Source organism: Arachis ipaensis, chromosome B08 (assembly GCF_000816755.2).
Source record: "Arachis ipaensis cultivar K30076 chromosome B08, Araip1.1, whole genome shotgun sequence".
Lineage (NCBI taxonomy): Eukaryota > Viridiplantae > Streptophyta > Magnoliopsida > Fabales > Fabaceae > Arachis > Arachis ipaensis.
The window spans coordinates 120,704,405-120,720,445 of record NC_029792.2 but is presented as its reverse complement, the minus strand read 5'-3'; the positions used below and the strand labels follow the sequence as shown (position 1 = coordinate 120,720,445).

At 37.4% G+C, this 16,041-nt stretch overlaps 3 protein-coding genes across 13 annotated transcripts; all 3 read right to left on the bottom strand.

Annotated features, from left to right (window-relative positions):
• On the bottom strand, positions 1,875 to 8,141 carry LOC107612977 (putative lipid-transfer protein DIR1). Of its 5 annotated transcripts, none has more exons than XM_016314785.1 (3): positions 7,761 to 8,141; positions 2,409 to 2,767; positions 1,875 to 2,245 (listed from the first exon to the last, which is right to left on the bottom strand). In XM_016314785.1, the coding sequence occupies exons 2-3, from the start codon at positions 2,713 to 2,715 to the stop codon at positions 2,229 to 2,231; spliced, it is 324 nt and encodes a 107-aa protein (XP_016170271.1). In that variant the 5' UTR covers positions 2,716 to 2,767; positions 7,761 to 8,141; the 3' UTR covers positions 1,875 to 2,228. The 5 variants fall into 5 exon arrangements, with proteins under 5 accessions (XP_016170271.1, XP_020965561.1, XP_020965562.1 ...); XM_021109902.1 differs by having other exon boundaries at positions 2,409 to 2,761; positions 7,761 to 7,892; XM_021109903.1 differs by having other exon boundaries at positions 2,409 to 2,758; positions 7,761 to 7,870.
• LOC107612975 (putative pentatricopeptide repeat-containing protein At3g08820) lies at positions 3,368 to 7,900 on the bottom strand. Of its 7 annotated transcripts, none has more exons than XR_002352988.1 (3): positions 7,761 to 7,900; positions 3,899 to 7,017; positions 3,368 to 3,740 (listed from the first exon to the last, which is right to left on the bottom strand). XR_002352988.1 is itself a non-coding variant. In XM_016314782.2 (2 exons), the coding sequence occupies exon 2, from the start codon at positions 6,836 to 6,838 to the stop codon at positions 4,808 to 4,810; it is 2,031 nt and encodes a 676-aa protein (XP_016170268.1). In that variant the 5' UTR covers positions 6,839 to 7,017; positions 7,761 to 7,900; the 3' UTR covers positions 3,368 to 4,807. The 7 variants fall into 7 exon arrangements, 1 of the variants encoding a protein (XP_016170268.1); XR_001613896.2 differs by having other exon boundaries at positions 3,368 to 4,040; positions 4,397 to 7,017; XR_002352989.1 differs by having other exon boundaries at positions 4,397 to 7,017.
• On the bottom strand, positions 8,690 to 12,342 carry LOC107612976. The gene is made up of 7 exons (XM_016314784.2): positions 11,999 to 12,342; positions 10,811 to 10,984; positions 10,633 to 10,725; positions 10,493 to 10,561; positions 9,713 to 9,919; positions 9,096 to 9,221; positions 8,690 to 8,990 (listed from the first exon to the last, which is right to left on the bottom strand). Exons 1-7 carry the CDS (start codon positions 12,239 to 12,241, stop codon positions 8,844 to 8,846), a joined length of 1,059 nt encoding a protein of 352 aa, XP_016170270.1. The 5' UTR covers positions 12,242 to 12,342; the 3' UTR covers positions 8,690 to 8,843.

Sequence of the window (16,041 nt, the reverse complement as noted above, 5' to 3'; positions counted from 1 at the left end):
AACCATTAAATTTTATAAAATTTTTTATTTAATTATTTTATTTTTTATTTATTTTAAATTGTTGAACATATATAAGACTATCGTACAAAATTTTCTCAACATTGTAATGATATAGAAAAAATTTATTGACTCTTGAGTCTTAGACTTTAGAAAGAGATATGATTCATTCTTAAATGTAATCGAAATAAATATGAACTTATTCAATTTTTAAAAATTTACATTAACTATTAAAGTTATGATGTAATAGATACATTCCTATAAAAAATAAAAATAACTCGATAAATATTTTTTTTATCTAAAAAATGCATGACTCAATAACACTAAAATTTAATCTAAAAACCATAGATAACTAAAATAAGTAATAAAAATTAGATATAAATTTTATTTTTTTGTGATGTGATACAACAAAAATATATTATAATAAATTATACTGTTTTTATGCATAATAACATAAAATTCACATTATTCTTCTCTAAATGCCTCTATTTTTTTTAGTTTTTATCCTTATTTTTTGTGTTTTATCTTAATTTTATTAAACTAAAAAGTATTAATGTCGTTAGCATTAATTTTTAACTTTATCATAAATAAAAAATGTAACTTTGTATGCATTAGATAATAAAAGAAGTTAAATTTACTTCTTTATTATATTTATAGGAGTGTAAAATTGTTATACATAATAATAACCTATATATAAATAAATAAAACAAAATGATTATTCCTTTAAATACGCATGAAAAAAATTTGTCACCAAAATAATATGTTAATTTTTAACGAGAGTTGGTGTCAACAAAATGGTAAGGAACGCAAAGGACTATGTATTTTACAAATCTCTGTTCAATTAGTCTTCTGTAGGCCTGTAAACATACCTTTTATTTAGAAAAAATAATAAATAAGTCTCTAATTTTTTAACTTAAAAATAAATAAATTTTTTATTAAATTTAATTATAAATAGGTTTCTAACTTTTATAAATAGAAAACATATAAATTCCTCTATAACATATTTAAACCGTCACGAGAGGAATTATGTATCTCCCATTTATAAAAGTCAAGGAATTGTATTTTAATTTGGTGAAAGATTTGTCTTCTATTATAAAAAAATTAAGAACTTATTTATCATTTTCTTTTATTTCAGATCAAGCAAACAAATTCCTAAAATTGGTCCGTGTGAATCTGTGATGCTGTGATCGAATAGATGGAGTTATTTTTCAAGTCACGTTTTTGTTTTTGACAAATTGATAAAATTTTTACACGGCCCATGAGAAACAAACTAAAGTATTTTGCCTAATTTAAAATGGATTTTTTGTCCCAAACTTTTCTTTCATTTTTCATTAGTCAATTTAGATGGAGTTAAAATCGCCGACAAGTTATATTCAAATAGCGTTTTTCATTAGTCAATTTAGATGGAGTTAAAATCACCAACAAGTTATATTTCAAATAGCATAATCTCTTTCTTCCCATCTAGAGGTCTCGGATTTGAGTCTCACCAGATATAATTGATAGAAAAAAAAAAGAATGCTGGTGTAACTCTATGTAGGATTTTGTGTGTTCTCATGCTGGTGTTATCTCTCCACAGGAGACCATGGAAATTATAACGTTATTTAAAAGGATTTGTAATAATCGGGTATAAATCGATAAATTGTTTCACACACTCCCCTCATGCAAATTTCCATGGCCCATTTGGAAACTTTTGATCAACACAACGGTTGCACAGGAGAAATCATTTGCTGCTCGTGAATGAGTTAAAGCATTCATTTGTGTAAGACAAAAAAAAGGCATCCATTTGTCAAAATAACATTTCTGTTAAAAATTAATCTTTTAATGCCATTTTTTGTTATATATATATATATTTAGAGAGAGAGAGAGACAGAGAGAGATGTCCAACCAACATTTATTTATTTAAGAACAAAAAGAGCGTAGACTAACCAAATCTTGTCTGAATTTTTTACATTTAAAAGGCATACTATAACCATGAGACAGAACATGGCTGCTATAGTGGAGTAAGAGATATATATTAGAATGATCATAGTGAAAGAACATGCATGATGGATAAGGACTTATGTTTTCACATGATGCTCTATGTAACCATACAGCAACATGGATTGAACTCAACCTAATTTTCATTCATCACATAATCCCATGCAACCTTATTGTGAGAAGCACTACAAAGGTGGCGCCTAATAAAAATACTCGAGTCTAAAAATGCATATCTGCTCTAGTCTCTAGCCTCTTCACTTCATGATATCACCTGCATGATGAAGAAAAATAACGGGTTAATCATTCAAACTTGAAGCATTATCACCAATTTTTTCATTAAGATTTATAACAATTGTTTATAAGCTAATTATTTGATTATCTAGATAATGTATCTGAATGCATGTGCAGACGTGTGCACGAAAGAGGGAATTTACATGGCTCGAAGTTTGCAGCGCACTTCTCTGGAAGCTGCAAAGCCATGTTCCGGTCTACACCAGATATCGGAGGGCCATTCACAAGAAAACACAAACACGGTTGACCTAATGCCATGACGGCATTACAGCAGTCGTCGGAAGGTGGGATGGGGCTGAAAGGAGCAACTGCTGTCCTGCAAGGTAAGAGCTGCACTAGGGCAGAGAAGAAAGTGCTTGTGCAAGGTGTACTTTGGCCTTTTGCCCCCAAAATTGTGATGCAATACAAAACCAGAAAGAACCAGGGAACCTTTGATTCAAAAAGCTTCATCCTTTAATTGCTCTAGCCCTTTCTATCAGTGAGAGCTTCCTTCCTGCTATTACTAGCAAAGCAATCAATTAGACGTATTTTGAATTTATACATGATAAATAACTAAATGTCATGCATTATAGCTGTTCTAACTAAAGGTCATGCTTATTACAAGGTATAGTCCTAGACTCCTAGTAAGAGATTAACATCAAATGCTATTGGGGCATGGTTACCAACAGTTATAGGGTTCAAATGATGTGAATAACATTTGTAATTACCTTATTAATTAACAAAACATTAGGAATTGCATAGTAAGATGTATGCAAGAATCATAAATAGTTCACTACATGGTTCTTAATGTTTTTTTACATATTTTCTGAAAAGCTTTGTACACTATAATGTATGAAAATTACTACAATAAGATTGATCAGTGCAAGCTAGCATGCTCTCCTGCTTGACAAAGTGGTGAGAATTGGTTTGCTTGTAGCGATTCTACAAGATGTCCCAATGTCTTCAGAACTGCATCTTATGCTATGTGTAAACAATTACATGTGGCAGACAAATGTTACAAGTCAATATAACCCTCATCAAAGTCAATTTCATTAAGCTCTTGATTTTGGTAGAGTATAGAAGGTAGAAACAAAGAAAAGCTAGAAGCTAAAACAAATAAGCATCAACTCGCAGAAGTTGCGTAACCACTGAGGAAACGCAACGATTTGGAGGTCATTCCTTTGCGCTGCACCACCACAAGTTAAAGCATTGGCACATTTGTTTGCATTCCTAGAAATCAAGACACAACAAACCTGCCAAGCACGCCTTAGAAGCCTATGAATTGCAAAAATCAGCCACTGAGCATATGGACCCATTTGCCCGGTGACACTGGCGCAAGAAAAAAGCCTCCCAGAAATCCATCTCGTGCACAATATTACGGAAGCCATGCTTTCAGGTTACCTCCCAACAAATCCCAGCACCCAATTTGCACCAACAATTCTGTTAAGAGGTACCATCACCAAACAAACAACCATCAACATTCAACTTTATTGCACCTAAAGGAGGAGAAAGCCAACGATCCACGAAGCTAGTGAGGAGTAACTCAGCAAAAACAATATGAATATCAAAGAAAGACTTAAGAATGTAATGAAGCAAAGATGGAGAGACTAGTGCCATGATCATTAAGATCTTGCTTATTCCTATTAAAGATTACATCTTTCTATCCTCACTCATCATTGAAGAGACTCCCCATAAGCTACATTTTTGCTCTTGTGCTATTCTGAATGCATCAATAATAGCATTTTTGACAATTACATCATGCACGCCAGCTATGCAGTCCCCTTCGGTTAACCAATCTATCCATATTTTGGAACATTAAAAAAAGGGACAGAAAAGGCCATTGGTAATGTCAAGACACTTATCATAGAAAGATTTCAAATTATTTGCTCTCACAAGAGGCAATGACGATAAAACTAGAGCCTACAACAGTTTAAACTTTAAGGGTTCTTGCTATTAAGCGCCCTTAAGGCCCTTGTAAAAGTTTCAAAAAATAGTAAGATTTTAACATTTTGAAGACTTCAATGCATTCAGTGCACTGAAGATTTAAAAACATACTTTTTATTAAGCCTTAACAAGTGCCTTACTCATTAGCAAAACCCAAAGTTTAAATATTCAATCTAACAATTGATAAAAACTTGAGATAGATGCTCACTACTTGATTCAGGTAAAATTGGCTTTAATTCTTTACGTTGAAATTTTACCAGCAGATTCAGCTAATTTTCAAAATACCCGCTTTCCTGTCTGAATAAGGAGACTTCGTAATGAAAGCTTCACTTCAACCTTTTGTCCATTTCTTAACCAGATGTTCAAACCAGGAAACCTGCCTTCACTATGAATTGTTACGAAGTTAACATCATAGTGATATCCTGCAAGAACAGTTCCTTCTTGACCATAATTTTGAAGGTCTGTCCCTGCAAGAGTCTCATGTTTCATTTTCCTCCATCAAAATGTTCATGGAGGTTTAGCAGAACATTTTAACATATGCAAGAGAAACTCTTTTGTCAACTTTTGAAGTGCAGCAAACAATGAGATCGGATTCTATACTAGTCTACATCACAAAATGCTACCAATAATCTCCACAAGAACATGAACCTTCTCTGAAACAATGGAATCTGTTATTATCCCTAATGATTATCTCTCTCCCTGTAACTTTGGAAATGAGTTTTATGGCCTCATGACAATCACCACATACGCGTAGATTTTTAACAACACGAATGATGTCATTTTCCCCAGTATTGATCAGGGCAAATGCAATGGCTAATTTCTCACTATGACAGCCAAGGAAGTACTCCTTCTCCTCTTCCTCTATATCAAAGAGCACAAACTCAGTAGTCGGACTATAACCGACTTCTCTCAATTCCTTAAACAAACTTTCAAGTTTCTCATATATCTTCTGTGACATAGGATGGGAAGTATCTCCTACAAGGAATTCATGAACAACCCCATCCACTTCAACCCAACTACACCCAGGTAATTTTTGCATTCCTTTCTCGTTCAGCGTTAACCTAACCCTTTCTGCTTCATCCCATCTACGACTTGCTGAATATATATTTGATAAGAGAACATAATGTCCTGAATTCCATGGTTCTAACTCAATCAGCTGCTTTAACACGGGTTCTGCCAATTTAGTATCACGATGCAACCTGCATCCTCCCAATAATGCCCCCAAAACAATAGTATTCGGTTTCATTGGCATACTCTTGATCAAATTATGTGCTTCGACCAACAAGCCTGCACGGGATAGAAGATCCACCATGCATCCATAATGCTCGATAGTAGGACTTAAAGAAAAGACATGACTCATGCTATCGAAATATCGTCGACCATCATTAACCAAACCAGCATGGGCACACCCGCAAAGTAAGCCAACAAAAGTATTCCCATCTGGCTGAATTCCATACTTCTCCATTTGTCCAAATACCCCAAATGTGGCCCGAACATGTCCGCTCATAGCCAGTCCAGAAATTATGGCGTTGAACACCACACGATCCTTTCCCTTCATCATTCTGAAAATATCCACCGCTTGTGCAATGCTTCCACATTTAGCATAAAAGTCAATTAAGGCAGTGCCTAGTACAGGATTCGACAAAAACTCATCAGCATCCAACAATCCCTTAGCCCAATTCCCCAACTCCAGTGCTCCCAACCTCGCACATGCAGAAAGAACTCCCACCATGGCATAGCAATCAGGCCTCAGATTCTCCCTCTGCATCTCAAAGAACAAGTCAAGTGCTTCCTTAGGAAGCCCGTTGGATGCATAGCCCTGAATCATGGCACTCCAACAAACAATATCCCTCTCAACCATTCCATCAAAAACCTGCCGCGCCTTCTCCATGCTCCCGCACTTGGCATACATGTCAACCAAAGAAGTCAACACAAACACATTTCTATGGAAACCACTCTCAGTTATATACTTATCAATCCACTCTCCACTGGCCAAGTCCCCTAACTGAGAACACGAATACAAAACCCGAACGAGAGTGAAATTATCTGGCTTCACGCCCACCTCTAACAACTCTCTAAACAAACCAACTGCTTCCTCGTGAAGGCCACACCCAATATACCCACAGATAATAGCGGTCCACGAAACAACATTCTTCTCAGGAATATCATCAAACACCTTCCGTGCATCCTTTAAGTACCCACATTTCGAATACAAACAAACAAGACTTGTCTTGACAAACACGTCACAATCGAATCCCATTTTCACAACAAGTGAATGGAGCTTGACGCCAAACGGAAAATCCGCCAGCCTGGCACACGCTTTGAGTACAAAAGTGAACGTGTAGTTGTCTGGCAAGAACCCGGCGCTGCGCATTGAGTTGTAAAACAGAACGGCGTCGTTGAAGGAGTCGTTGGAGACCGTTCCACGGATCATAGTGTTAAAGAGGTATATGTTAGGGTTCTTGGATTGGGAGAAGACGCGCTTGGCGTAGGTCGTGTTGCGAAAGAAAAATGAATACTGGAGGATGATGTTGAGAAGGTAGTTATCGTGGTCGATGTAGAGGCGGAGGAGGCGGCAGTGGGCAGTCCTGAGGTGGTTGAAGGAGTTGAGGCCATGGAGGAGGCAGTGCTTGAGCTCCATAGCCGCCATGGGAAGTCATCAACAGGAAGCAATTTCAAGACAAGAGAGAGAAACAGGCCAATGATAGCATGTGCGGTGGTGCAACGATGCCGAATGCAGGTTACGTCTCTGAACGTCGTCGCCGTCTGGAGCAGCACAGTTTCCCGAAGCATCAACTCTGTACAGTGCCACACAGCTTAAGCCCTGTACTGCAGTTGCCAATACCAAGTACCAACGGATTCAGAAAATAGTAGCAGTGAAGTAATACTCAAGTTGACCCAGAAATTTGTTTCGAGCATCATATTGGCCATTAAAATTTTAACTGTTTCGAGTTGTATCCAAGGTTCTGAAAAGTAATCGGTTATCAAATCATTCTAATCACTGATTTACTATAAAATCTTATAATTTTATCAAAATACAAATTCAAAAGTCAAATAACAAAAAAAAATTCAAAAATTAACAAAGTTTTAACATAATTTTAACGAAGATTAATAAACTTTACTAAAGATTAACAATCAGCAGTAATAATGAACACAATTTCAGCATAATTTTTACAAAGATTAATAAACTTTTTAAAAAATTAACGATGAGCATCATTTCAGCATAATTTCAACAAACATTAAAAATTCCTCCAAAAATTAACAATGAGCATACTTTTAGCATAATTTTAAAAAATATTAATAAACTTTTTCAGAGATTAACAATGAAGAGTAGCAACAAAAATAAGTTCAGCTAAATTATTTTCAAGCAACAAAACAGAGTCCAGCACAACACAATTCAACACAACACAGTAGCAATGAACAGAGCTAACCAAGTAATCATTCAACAATTCAATCTGAACAACACTAGCAGCAGCAGAATCCTAAATCGACGAACAAAGAACCAAGAACGAAAAATTCAAACCAAAAAAAATAAAGAAACCAATATGAGTAGCACTAGCAGAATTGTAAACCTTCGTTCTGACTTCTGAGCAGTCTAAGCATAGGGGCAGAAGCTCACTGAAGACGGAGGGCAGGCGACGGTGGATTGGAAGAAGCTGCGGCTGACAAACGAAAAGCAGACTCCAACGCGTCGAGCTCGAGGAAGATGTTGCTATTGGTGGGTTGGAAACTTCAAGCACCACGGCCAGACGAAGATGGTGGTGCTTGAGCCCGACGGAGCAGACGAAGACCAGGGACTGATGCCGAGCTCGAGGAAGGGGGTGCGATTGTTGAATGAAGAAGAAGGGCGGATGACCAGACGAGGAAGGTGGTGCCTGAGCTCGACGGACGGTGGTGGAGAAGCTAGGGTTTCAGGTGGCAGCTCTCTGAAGTCTCAACTGAAGAGAAGGAGAAGAAAGGGTAGCTGGAAGCCACGCTCTACTTGCATGTATTCTATGTATTTTCCAATGGGTAGATAGGCTAAAAAATTTTGATATGAAAGCAAAATGATTGATATACTTTAATATGATAATTTTTTGTGTTTTTTAAAATTGTGAGAATACACAAATCAGAGGAAAATTCAGAGTACACAAATCGGAGGGTTCGATTCGCATGGTCCGATTTGCAGCGTGGAATTCGGACTCTCCGCTTTTCTTGTTCTGGGTAATTTTTTTTTACATTTTGAAGGTCCGAGTTCTGCTTCCTCTTATCCCACAACGAAGTGAAGTTCCACTTTTTTCTCCTTATTTTAATATTTTTACATTTACTACAATTTTTTTAACTAAAAATAGAGTCTGCGACCTCTTAAATGAGTATAGATTATGGAAAAACTATATCATTTGATTTATAATTTATTCGCTACTACTATTTTGCTTTTGCACTTTGAATTGCGTGGATTTTCATAGCACTTCTCTTTCCTGATATCTTTGTACTTACTGTATGCTTTAGGGTGACGAAAAGCTGAAATATAAAGAAATTTTATGTATTGAAATAATTTAGTTGCATTGGAACCACAAATAGTTTTTCCTTGAGACAATGAAACCATAATCTGTACCAATCATAATTTATCCCAATTTTATTATGAAATTATTACAATTGTCGAACATGAAAAGCTGTCATTTTTGTCCCTTAAGATTGATCACTGCAAGCTCTTGTTCAACATACTCTCCTGCACAAAGTGGTGGATATTTGCTTGCCAATGGCGATTCCACAAAATGTCCCAATGGCTTCAGAACTGCATCAGAAGCTATGTGGGCAAACAACTACATGTACCAGAGAAAAATGTTACAAGTCAGTATAACCTACATCAAATTCTTTTTTCAATGAGCTCTTACAATCAAAGATTTCATCTTTCTATCCTCACTCACCGTTGAAGAGACTCTCCATAAGCTACGTTTTTGCTCTTCTGCTGTTCTGATTGCTTCAACAGTTCTATTTGTGACTACTACCTCATGCATGCCAGCTATGCAGTCCCCTCCAGTTAACCACTCTATCTGAAATTTGATGTCACGTGGACAAGGCCATTGATAATTTCAAGAGTCAATATCATTCATCATGGAGGGATGTCAAATTATGTAAATGCTTGTGCTCACAAGAAGCAACAAGAATACAATTAGAGGCTAAAACAATATAAAATTTAAGGACTTTGCTAACAAGTGTCTTTAGCGCCCTTGTCAAGGTTACAAAAATTGACAAGATTTTATTGAAAATTAAACTTTTAGAAGCTTTCAATGTATCAAAAACTAAAAAGACTATCTTCTATTAACCGTAACAAGGGGCCTTAGGGTCCTCAACTCCTCATTAGTAAGACCCAAAGTTTAGATACTCATTCTATGATGTGATAGAATATAGATGTTAATTGAGTCAAGTAAATTAAATAGTTCAAGAATATGTAAGTTGGCTAAGTAAATGTTTCTTGTTGCAATATAAACTTTGAATTCTTTCCATTGAAATACCAGTAGATTCAGGTGATTTTAAAAATTACCTGCTTTCCTGTCTGAATAAGGAGACATCCTAATGGAACCTTCACTTCAACCTTTTGTCCATTTTTTAACCAGATATTCAAACCAGGAAACCTACTTTTACCATGTATTGTTAGGAAGTTAAGGTCATAGTGATATCCTGCAAGAACTGTTCCTTCTTGACCATATTTTTGAAGATCACTCCCTGTGGGAGCTAACAAATGGGGGCCCTGGTACATGACAATACAAGAGATTTCAGTGAATAGAAATCACAGATAATTGTAAAAAAACAAATTAGAAAAAGATGAAGTCATTGCTGAGTTTGAGAGTTCAAAAACTGCCAAGCAGGAATCATTCGATTATGAAACAATTCGAAAATATATCTATGCCCACAAGAAAACCATCCAGCTCATTTTGGAGGTTCAACAAAGGTCTATGTGCCTTTCTTTGCATATGATAGATAACTACAGATAATAGTGGATAAATATCAAAGTATGCTTTGCTTGCAACTCTTACAGTAGAAGACTGCCAAAATAAGGGAGCATTTTGAAACTTGAGGATGTGTAATTGCAAGTGAAGTGTTGATTCGATAATCTTTATTCTTACTAGTTGGCATTCAACATTATTTCTTGTATGACAAATAATTCTTTTATCAACTCATTTTACTTAATTTTGCTTTTAATGCGTTGTCTAGTGTTGTTGTCAATTGTTCATCTAACAGGCCAAATAAAAAAAAGACCCACCAGGAAGCAATTATTGGGAAGTGTACAGAAAAGGGTTTGCTAATTGTCAAACATACTCACCAGCTTCATAAGAGAAGTGAATGCATCCTTCTGAAGACCAAACCCAATAGCTGCCATTTCAGCAACCACCTAAGATAGAAATATCAAAATTTAGATAACTCACGTGAGAAATAGTATGAAAGAACACTTAAACAACTCACTTCAATTGCTGCTATCATTTTGTTTCCCCAGGAATCCATGGTTTCTTTCCATTCAGAGAAACCTTCAGGTATGACAGGCTCAGCATTGAGTTCCTGCAAAATTCAGATAGCATTAGGAACAAAGAATCAAAGCTAACAACACATAGCTTTTATGGGAAATAAATGATAGACATGACACCTTAAAACGGGTATTTGATGGTCGAGGACCAATTCTCCAAAAGTATCTCCATTTGAGATCAGGCCCAACAGGAGCATGTGGCTGGTATTCTTTAGGCATTGCTTTCAGTTTTTCTTGCATTTCTTCATCGACCAAGCTTCTTGGAACCTCTACTTTTTCCGGTGTAACCCCAACCTAACAAATCCATTTGTAAAAAGTGTTCATGATTATCATGCATCCAGGATATATTCTCTTTGCCATCAAAATTCAAAACTATCAGACGACAATAAAGAAAAGCAAATAAAATTGAGGCAATGTATGAATCCTATTTTCTCCAACCTTAAGTCAACTATCAGAAAGTTAGCAGCACAATGCTTGCTACTACAACAGTGCTGAAGTGATAATGTTAATCATCAAATATATAGATTCTCATCAGAAAACAATAAACTCATACTTGAAAAGTAATAAAAATATTAAATAGCATCAGTCATGTTAGCCAATTAGAAAGCTTCTAACATCATCCTTTAAAATTACAAATATTTATCATATCTTGTCTAGTTCAGAGATTAGCATGCCACATAGCTAAGCAAAGAATTTATCAAAATTCTGAAGGATCACGCAAGGAATTTTCATTTTTGAGAACTGCAAGACACTTTACAACTATAATTGCTCACACGTCAATAACAAATTATCAAACATTCACATACAAAAATCTAGAAATCTCTGGAAGGTTTATTCCACAAAAGATGACGGTCAATGCATTTTAACAAACATCAAACATCTTTTAATATTTTGGCGGTCAGGGCAAATTTCTTTAACGAATTTAATTTTCATACATTAAGTAAAAGAGAGTTTCCCGCATACCAAATCACCATAAATTTACCTATTTTCAAAACCACTAAAAAATTCATGAATCCAATTGGATGACCGTCTAAACCCTAAACTCTTTTCACTAATATCAAAGTGAAAATCTTTTGTGCCAAATTGGTCATTTAACCTTAGAATTAAAAATTAAACTTAAAAAAAAAAAGTTGCATGCTATGGCAGAGAGAAAAAATGTTGAAGAGAATAAAAATTCTCTTTTGATAGATAATTAAATACCTATTTATAAAAATATATCATTTTATTTTTATTAATATTTGAAGATAGATTACATACTAGTCTTCATTCTCTTCCCAAAAAAAAATTCTTCATCGTAGGGAGCATTACCTGGTAATGCAAGTAGGGGCGCTCGTGACGCTGCTTGAAATCCTGAGGGCTCTGAAAGTATCTCTCCATCATGTCTATGAAGCGATCATTGTCTTCAACGGAACACCGTGGATCCTTCACAAGAAGCGCTCCCGTCTCCCTCAGGCTCCGGCTCACTTCGCCGCACAGGGCGGTGAGTTCGGGACTGAGTTGGGCGGGCGAGGCGGCGAGGTACGGAGAGAGATCTACGACGGGAAGGTCCATTGCTTTGCGTGTCGTGGGATTTGTGAATTAGTGAATTGTGAGTGTTTAAAAGGCGGGAGATTGAGTGGGGTTTTGGATCTCCGCTTGTTTTTCATTGTGCTTTACTTATAGGGCGTGGCGGGGCTTGATGACTGTGCAATGGCCATACAATGTTCAACTCTTTTCTTATTATTGGGGCCCCACGCTACCCCAAAAAGAAAAAATAAAAAGGAAGCTACCCACTACCCACTTGCGTGTATAACTGTATATACAGTTAGTATGCGTAACTGCTTTTGTTTACGTGCAAATACTAAGAAGAAAGAATCCAATTTTATAAAGTTGCATTCTGGTTTGAAATTGGATGCTTTTAAAACGAATGACTGGAAACATATAATATATATTGACTAGATTAATTTTGTTATAGAATCATTAGAGAATTAGTAGAATAATTTTAGATCAGTTAGTATCGTTTATATTTATATAGCATATTTGCATATTAATTGTAGGATTTTATGCTTTTATTATTTTGATTCTTCTTGCACCTATATATACCCATTGTACATTGTACTTTTCATCAACCTGAATAATACACAAAATACTTTTCTCATATTTCTCTCTTATTTCTAACATGGTATCAAGAGCTTAGGCTTTTTTTTTCCAGGAACACTTGGTTTCTAGCTCCTTTATCTTGTTTCACCGACAGTACTTCATACTCAGTTTTCAACTTCCTCCCGACGCCTTGGTTTGTCACCGCCATTACCCTCACCTTCTTTTCGTTGCAAGCTTTCCAACGCCACCACACTTGCCGCCTGTCGCTACTGGACGCTCCCTCACGCGCCGCCAGAAGACCATATCATTGTCTTCGTCTCATTCTCACGAGTACAAGGAACTCCGCCACGCCGCCAGAAACGTCCACATGCGCTGTCACGCGCCGCCAAAATATCACTGGCCACACCCATTCTTCTCTGCCCAGAAGCTTCAGCAGCCGTTGGATCTTCGTGCAGATCGCACGCTCCGCAAGCCTCCACGTGTCACACCGTTAGCCTCCAGCAACACGCCCCGCGTTCCACCCAGCCCGACCTGCAACGCCGACCCGCGTCTAGCTCAGCGCCAGCGTGCCTCCTCTCTCCAGTCAGACGCTGCCACGTGCCACCGCTTTGCTGACGTGGCATTGACGTGTTGCTGACGTGGCAGACCAGTGGGACCCTCCCTAAGATTTTTTGGTGAGCTCCTTCCGATTTTGCCCTCCGTTTTCTCATTTTCGGCTCCCAAGTTGCAGTTTTTCTCTCCTCTCCGTGATCTTTGTATCTGCTATTATGGAAAAGTCAGTTGTTTTTGCTACCACACACATAAAGAATAAATTCTGTCGAAATTGTAACCGTTTTGGGCACCTCTTCTCCGTCTGTCCCTCTGTTGAATGTCACACATGCCACCAGAAAAGGTCATATTAGCTGCCATTATTGTCAGCTCTCGGGACATTTGATTACTACCTGTCCTACTCGCCCACCACGTCCTGAGCCTGCTTCTGCTGTTGATGCTACTCTTGAATCTACCACTTCTGCTCCTCTCAACCCGTCTCCTGTCTCTCTATCTGATATTGCGTCTCTTCCTCAGTGTCTTCTCTCCCTTTCTGGTAATACCCCTGCTACTCTTTCGACTCCTCCAGGTAATTCTAAATGGTATTTTGACTCGGGATGCTTTAATCTCATGTCTCCACTGCGTAATCTCTTCTCGTCTCTGTCTACCACTACAAATGGACCCTCTGTTAATACTGCTAATGGTTCCTTATTGCACACAACACACAAGGGTTCTATCTCCCAGTCGACTCTTAATCTTCCTGATACTTATTTTATTCCCAACTTAAACTTTAATCTTATTTCTGTTGGTCAACTTGTTGATCTGGGTTTTGATGTCACTTTTTCTATCTCTAGTTGTCGTGTACAGGATCGTCGGATGGGACAAGTCGTCGGGACTGGACGTAAGGTTGGAAGGTTGTTTGAAGTCGAGAATCTTCATATTCCTCTTGTACCAAATCTTTGTGCTGCTTCTTCTCCATCTACCCTTCACTTATGGCATCAACATCTTGCCCACAGCTCCTTAGGAAAATTACATCCTCTTGTGTTCCAAGGTGTTTTGGGTCAGGTTCCTAATGAATCTTTTGATTGCATTTCTTATCAAACTGGCAAACAACCTGCTTTATCTTTTCACAATAATTCCTCTCTTGCTTGCTCTCCTTTTGATCTCATTCACTCTGATGTTTGGGATCCCACTCCCACCGCTTTCATGGGAGGAGCTCGATACTTTATTGTTTTCATTGATGATTATTCACGCTTTACTTGGGTTTATTTGATGACCAATCGCCATAAGTTACCTCAGATTTATATTAACTTTGCCACTATGATTAAAACTCAGTTTTCCAAAGTCATTAAGGTTTTTCGCCGTGATAATGCTATGGAATACTGTGATTCCAAACTCTTAACCTTTCTTGCATAACAGGGTACCTTGTCTGAGTTTTCTTATCCTGGTACATCTCAACAAAATGGCCGAGTTGAACACAAACACCGTCACATTCTTGACTCTGTTCGTGCAATGCTTCTTTCTTCTTCGTGTCCTGAGCGTACTTAGGGTGAAACTGTTCTTACTGCTGTTCATGTTATCAATAGACTCCCTTCTTCTATTCTTGGTAATGCTACTCCCTTTGAGCGTCTTTATCATACCTCCCCAGATTATAGCTCTCTTTGAGTATTCGGTTGTGCCTGTTTTGTTCTTCTTTAGCCTCATGAACATATTAAACTTGAACCTCGGACTCGTATGTGCTATTTCCTTGGTTATGGCACTAAACACAACGGTTATTATTGTTGGGATCCTCTTTCTAAACGTATTCGTATATCTCGTCATGTTGTCTTCTGGGAGCATCACATGTTTTCTCGGTTCTCCTCCTTTGAGTCTATTTCTCCTACTCAGTCACCTTTTTTCACTAACCCAAATATTGATCACTTTCCTAGTGATGATTCTACAGGTTCGATCTCGAGTCACCCTCCACAGCCTCCTGTTCTTCCGCCTTCTCCATCTTCCGATGATTCCGGACCGGACGACGCTCCTACTCCTACCGTCATGCCTCCTCCTTCTACTCGCTGTTCTAGGGTGAGAAATCCACCTCTTAATCTTCTTGATTATCATTATTTTTTTACTATTCTTCATCAACATGAACCTAAGTCATTTAGAGAAGCCTCCACAAATCCAAATTGGCAACAAGCAATGCAGGAAGAAATACAGGCACTTGAAAAAGCACATACTTAGGACTTGGTTGATTCTCCTTCTAACCAGGAAGTTGTGGGAAGCAGATGGGTATACAAGATCAAGACTCGCTCTGATAGTTCTATTGACCGTTATAAGGCATGATGGGTTGCTCAATGTTATACGCAAGAGTATGGTATTGACTATGAAGAGACTTTTGCTCCTGTTGCTCGTCTCACATCTGTTCGAGCTCTTCTTGCCATTGCTACGGTTAAAAAATGGTCTCTCAATTAGATGGATGTGAAGAATGCATTTTTTAATGGAGATTTGAAACAGAAGGTGACATGATCATTACTGGAGATGATGCTGATGGTATCTCTGATCTCAAGGCGTCCCTTCAGCATACTTTTGAGATGAAAGATCTTGGTTCTCTTAGCTATTTTCTTGGTCTAGAACTAGAAGTCATATCCACCGATGATGGCATCTATCTCTCTCAAGCTAAATATGCTTCAGATCTTCTTGCTCGAGCCGGAATTACAAATAGTCGCACTGAGTCAACTCCTCTTGAGCCTAATGTTCGATTT